Source organism: Etheostoma cragini, chromosome 20, assembly GCF_013103735.1.
Source record: "Etheostoma cragini isolate CJK2018 chromosome 20, CSU_Ecrag_1.0, whole genome shotgun sequence".
Taxonomy (NCBI): Eukaryota; Metazoa; Chordata; class Actinopteri; order Perciformes; family Percidae; genus Etheostoma; species Etheostoma cragini.
In genome coordinates, this window is record NC_048426.1 from 21,215,461 (window position 1) to 21,222,241 (window position 6,781).

Genomic DNA, 6,781 nt, shown 5'->3' on the forward strand with positions numbered 1-6,781 from the left:
TGTGTGTGTGTGTGTGTGTGTGTGTGTGTGTGTAAAAGAGAAAGGGAAAGAGCACAACTACCCCGTTCAAGCAAGGTTGCAGGCTGAGCTCAATATGTCTAAATGAACACGTCTCAAGACAAAAGTTAAGCCACGTTTTTCAAAAACAAGCTTATTGCTTTCATTTAAGCTGTGAAGTTACTGTGCTGTAGTATGGAGGCTATTGACAACTAGAGTATGTGAATTAAAAAAGAAAATGGCATTAAAAAAGTTACATTAACAGTATTTCCATAGTATTACGTCGCTCTGTCAACTTACCTTCAGTTGGAATGGATGTATCTCATTGAGTGAATGTCTTCTTAGCTTCTTCGTCAGCGTCTTTAGCATTTTTTTTCTCAGTAGCTTATGGCTTATTCCGTGCTATTACGCTGTATTACTGTTACTGTGACGGTTACTACAACTTCATTAACTCAAACATGAGCGACTGTACATATTTAAAAGAAGGCACACGGGACTACAACTTCACTGGAAACTGCCAACCACAAAAAACAACAGCGTGAACAGTTGCAGTGCACACTAGCTTCAAGTTAGCTCGTGTCGAAAAAAATAACCACCGAAATTCGTTAAACTGCGTAACGTTAAATGTGGCTTGTTTTCACAGGCTGTACGTAGCAAACTTGTTATTTTCAGGTTCATTAGTGTCTCCGTTGTTGTGGAAAGTAAATTTCTTTTCCTCAGGCGGTTTTGAAAGGTGCCTCACTCACCGTAGCCCCGGCTAACTTCCGGAGCTTAATTCAAAGATGTTTGGGAAATTAAAAATAATATCAACTTGTTGGCATTCAGACACGCACACACGCACACTCACTCACACACATACACACAACCAAATGCACACCAGCTGCACGAACGCTGAGTGCTCCTCCAGCTTGAGCGTATTGCCCTCTGATTGGCTGTACTGTTGAGTGATGTCATAATTTCGCTTGAGGAGGAGGGCTGAGCGTTAAAGCCACATTGTCGTCTGTTTATTTTCACCCTTATTTCAGAATAATAAATTAAATGCAATAATTAGCCTATAGGTCAGTCTTCTGCAGACAAATAGGTGTACTTTGATGAACCAGCCACTGCTTTTGATCAATTATTATCAATAGTAAATGTGTAATAAATGTAGGCCCACTTAAAGTATCAAAATGGTAGCCTAAATGTGTGTAAGTTGAGTTTTACTTTTTGGATTTGTTTGAGGTGGAGCAAACGTTTTATTAAATATTGTGCCACTAATAGTGCGTTTAATCAATGCATCCCATTTTATAAGGTTATTACAAGTTTTGTATATAAAATCCTGTAGCTGTCAAATCAACTGTGGAGCCAAAGGACATCCCACTATCAGTTTGCAAATTCAAGTAAAGTACAATTACCTTATAGTTGCTCTCGGTTACTTTCCACCACTTCATTATGGGCAAGTGATATAAAGTGAACATAAAACATTTAATTCCAAATTACTGTACAGATCTTGCCGTTTCATTTAAAATAAAATTGTGTAGATTTTCACAATTATCTTTGCTACATTATTCCAAAGACTAAATATAAAGATGACTGTCATCACCCAAGGATTCATTCTTTTTTTAATCAATAAAACAAAAGACATTTTGGGGGATCATTGAGGAAATATGTTATCGTGTGTGTAAATTGCGGGACATGTGACATAACGTTTGGTGTTCTGGCCATTCCAGTGGCTGCCAACAAGCAGACCCTCTTGTGAAACCAGAGAGACAGAGTGAGATGTGAAGGAGAGCATGTCAGGTATAATTGGTGTAAGTGGAGCATCCAGTTTCAATGATGTCATTCTTTGCAACCACTCTATGTACTCTGGATTTCCAGGGTGCGTGTTTGGCACATACAGTAACTGGAACTTGTTCTTTTGATGAAAATTGTAAAAATGAGCGTAAAAAAAATAAGTCATTCAATAAATAACACAAATTATGACCCTCATTTATGTAATGTTTTTACAGTACCTTGGTTTTCTGTTGATGGCATTTTGAGTTACTGCAGGTGTCTTTTTTTCCGTTGTCTGTTCAACCATGGCTATCACTGCTCATGCTACCATGCTAACCCTAACCCGGCAAGAATCGTGTCTACTCCAAAACCTGCAGTTGTAAATGTTAAATGAATCTGTTATATTCATTATAGTAATTTTGGGGGGGTTTAGCTTGTTTTTCCAATGCTCATCTCCCTGCTGCTGTTAAACACACCGACAGAATGCTATGACTTTAAAAGCTTCTGGCTCCCTTGTTTATGTGAGAGGCTTTCTCACTTAGCACCTCTGGCCAATGACCTGGTTAGCTTTCCAAGGAACCTGTGGCTTGGCTCCAGGACAAGCTCAATGCAAATCCAATTTTCCGCTGAATATAGCAGCAGTACCCAAGGCCTGTGTAACAAGTGTAAGTGTTTCTAATAAATATAAACTGTACAAAATCATGACAAAAGAAAAAAGTACATTGTAGTCATGATCACATGTAGTCCTTGTTAAATTATTTAAGAGACTGACAGGCTGCTTGACTCATCTTTTGGGTCCTTGTGTTGACTTATTGGCCACAAGAGGGCAGCATTTATGTTCTTCTGGAGGAAAGGAAAAAATGGATCAAGTCAAAGAAAACATAGATTAAGTCAGAAATCCTTCAAACAGCATTGTGTGGGTATGGCGGAGGTGGATGGTGTACTTGAAGTTACTGTTACTAATATTACCTCTGGACTTTGGGTGATGGTCATCCAGAAGTAAACAATGTAATATTGTTTATTCTTTTGAAAATACTCCATGATTAAAAATAAAAAGTAAACTATGCCCCACATAAACGGCATTGAGACAAACCTTTTAAGCTTTTTGTGTTCTTTAAATCTCACTCTCACACAAAACGTTAACTATTTTAAATGTCTCTCAGATCAGTGAATATCTTTGGAATTTAATTAAACCACGTGGCCCGTTCATGTCAGGGCCAGATTAAAACAAAACTGCTTGGCCTCCCCTCTTGGGAGCCCCAGATTTGGCGTGTTCCTCCTCGTGAACAAGCAGCCCCTCATTTTGCTGTCATTCATTTTATTCATTTGAATGAACACATGTATTTCGAAATATGCAACATGGTGGGGGGGAGTTAGAATGTGTTGAGTGGCTGACTGATCGTACATGTAACTAGTTTGTTTTTATACAGTGATTATCTGTAGATAATTCACTGGAAATTGCATCATGTTGTGACAGTCACGTTGCCAGTGCCACCAACAGCAAAGGTGTCCACAGTGTAAGCAGCAGTCTGGTTTGCTCTCTGCTGGCGGCTCGCTGATACTGCACAGATCACGGGGAGTTTAGGTTGAGCAGGTTCTACGTGTCAGTAAGACATGTTGGTAGAGAGTAGGGGTGGGAGAGGTGTTTCTAAATTGTTCTGTAACACTTAAGACAAAAGTACACCGTTTGTTAAATCCTAACATTGCATCACAGAGTGTTGCAATCATTTCCTATGAAAGGACACAAGTCAGAAATGTTTCTCTCTTTCTCAATCGAGGTTGAGTCATTTACCGTACATTGCTGTTTTAGCAATTCCACTGTATGTAAGATACAGTGTTGTAGTCCAGACCACCTAAACTGAGACCAAGTCATTTCTGTGACCAGAGAGTATCAAGACTGAGTCAACACCAAGACCAAGGCAGGGCGAGACTGAGTTGGACCAAGACCAGACCACTCAACTGGAACACACAGTATATTCGTAATTAACAAAAATTTGTAGCTAGTATTCCCTAAATACCTTGGGGAAATTCCTGAAGAGTTTTGAAACAGAGCCGGATGGATAACTTTTGCTGGCTAGCATCACTTGCACTTACCTTATCGTTCTTTGAGCGTCCTTACTAAAAACCCCTTTACACGCACATGGTTATTTAGAAAAACTGAGACATTTCCCTTCGTTGGTGCCCTTTGTTTACATGCAAACGGAGAATTTGCCTTTGAAAAGGATCCTTTCTAAAAACTCAGGCCAGATTTTTTGGAGATTTTGGAAAACTTGCATATGAACTAGGGCCAAACCGATGTATGGCCGATATTATCGTCCGATATTAGGCATTTCCTGATCTGTCTGTATCGTCATTTATAATTGCCAATTAAAAAAAACAATTCTAATAAATGAATACAGTATTTTTTTTAAAACAGTCAACCATGAGTATGGTTGACTGTGAACTATGATGGTTGGCGTTGAAACCAGAAATCTGGTTATGTTTTGTGACGCGTCTCTGGATTATTTTTTCTAATATGCAGTATATCGGCCGGCATTTCGGAATATAGGATTTTTAAATAACTTTATTGGCCAGGCTCTAATGTAAATTGAGACAAACAGGGGTTTAGGCAGCCGAGGAAGTTAGGAAGAGAAGAGAGAGGAGGTGATTCATTGCTGTTCTTGCTATTTTTGGGATTCCGATTGGCTAACGTGGGCTTGAACTTCTCGTTACACTGCAGGTAAACAAACACCTTTCTGAAAACTGACAACTGTGTACAATGTTATGTTTGAGAAAGGAGAGGTTGAAATGTCTGTGTGTGAAACCAGCCGGCCACGTGTAAACGTAGCATTAGTGCAAATAAAAAATGTAGCTGACACCAGCTGTGTAGGCTAGTGTTACATTGCAGGATTAACCCACTGCTGTGTGTTTTCTTTTAAATGTTGTTTTTCAAATAAACTCTTTAAAAAATATAATAAATAAAAGGTAGTTCATTGTTACCAATGATTTGGCTGACATCTCCCAGACAGCCAGAGCTTTGTCTCCTGTCACCCTCATTCCCTTTGGGAGTGCGTGTTAACGGGGGACGGGGTCCACAGTAACCCATTTCAACTATAAACAAGTCAACAAGTCATTGGTTGCATTTGAAGCAGTTGAAGTTTTACATCCAATCACAGTAATGCTGTTAACACATAAATCAGATACTCTTGAACAGTGTTGAATAAAATCTTGAGTCCTCTTCCTCCAAACCGAGACAAAACCGAGTAAAAATGTGGTCCAATCCGACAAAACCTTCAAAAAGGGGTCTTTAGACCCAACCTTATGTACTACAATACTGGTAATAGAGGTTTATCAATAGTATAAGGTTTGAATGGATACTGTACCATGATTCAGAGATTACAGGTTTGCATTCACTTAGGAGAGGAGACGAGAGGAGAGGAGAGGAGAGGAGAGGAGAGGAGAGGAGAGGAGAGGAGAGGAGAGGAGAGGAGAGGAGAGGAGAGGAGTGGAGGACTTGGGTGACACACTCTGACCAGAAGCAGGACCAGAGGCCACCTAAAGGTGATGCTATGACACAAGTATTCAGTCTCCTAGACCAGATCTTGTGCTGGTTACCAAATATGGCACAATCCTAAGTCCAGAAAACCAGTGTTTGATTTCTCTGCCTTGATGATTGCACAATCGGAAGAATGCGGGGGCAAGAAGCATTTTGAGCATCCACCAGTGATGTCAACATTTTTCCCTCGCCCTCGTCAGTTGTTTAACAATGCTGAAATAGCTGATGACAAATCAGCCGGCTGACCTCTGAGCGTCATCACGTCTTTTTTTAGCAGTGTATTCTGCAAACCTCAGCCCACTTGGCCTTGGAAGTCCTTGTCTTTCTCTTTCCTGCTGCCCGCATCGCCCACACTCTCCCCTGGATGGCGGCGTACGGCCATAGCCTCTCTTCTCGCCTCCACTTCCCTCCACTCTTCCCTCACCCACTGACCCACTGGCGGAAAGCGTGGGGGCCATCTGTGGTGGAAAGGTTACTTTTAGTCTCCCAGGCTGCTATTTTCTCTTCTCTGTTTTTATAAAAACACAAAGCATAGGCTTACTTACTCAATGCTTGTCTCACTCTTTGGTTCTCTCTCCCTTTGCTTCACAGGTATTGTTTACACAACAGTGCACTTGGCCCGTGGCAACACACCCTTCCAGGAAGAATGACGGTCACATTTAGACACAAGATAAAAAAAATTCCCCAGCTGAATGAAGGATTAATGGTTTAAAATTGCAATCTCTGCACTGCGGATGTACTGTATATTCCCATTTCAAATGAGCACCTTTCATCAATTTGGATGTTTTTAACTACAGTTGATGCAAACCACATGTAAACCAGTCTGTTTCCTATCTTATCCAACAAAACTGACTGCATTTCTTATAGCATGATGATAAATGTTCAATAATTGTGCTGAATTGTTCATTGCATGTGCAACAATACTAGCGGATGTCAACATGACTGTATTCTTTGAAGAGTAAACACACCCATTTACAGAATTCATCCGTGTTATTCCTATGGTCTAATTAAATATCAGTTAACATGAACATCTCTCTCCCGAATCCAACACCTAGAGTGCTAAAACTCATATTTGGGATGTCATTAAGTGTGTAACTGCTCTTAGTACAGTCAATTGGGAAAGATGAGAACACCCAGGGGAATTTTGTGAGTATGAGGGTTCTTTTTCAGAACTGAGAACACCACATTAGAATAAAACTCATCCAGGTATAAATGTAAAACATTTAACAAGTATAATATTACAGTAACTGAACTTTCCCTGTCCACTGAAAAAACAAATTGGATTTCTTAATTTAGGTAAGGGTACCCTTTAATATATAAAGGGTTTTCCTTTCATTTCACTTATTTATCTCAAACAATCAATTGTGTTACAAGACAAAACTAAAAATTAAAACCACTAGATGAAACACAAACATTCAGAATTTAACAACATCAACAACCCAAAATATATATATATATATATATATATATATATATATATATATATATATATATATA

General features: G+C 39.4%; 1 protein-coding gene across 1 annotated transcript in view; it reads right to left on the bottom strand.

Annotated features, from left to right (window-relative positions):
• The window catches only part of si:dkey-16j16.4, a 16,306-nt gene extending 15,425 nt beyond the window's left edge, over positions 1–881 (bottom strand). The window contains exon 1 of the mRNA XM_034857456.1: positions 298–881. Coding sequence (XP_034713347.1) covers positions 298–366 — 69 coding nt within the window. The 5' untranslated portion in view covers positions 367–881. The remainder of the gene's footprint in view (positions 1–297) is intronic.
• Positions 882–6,781: the final 5,900 nt, after the last annotated feature.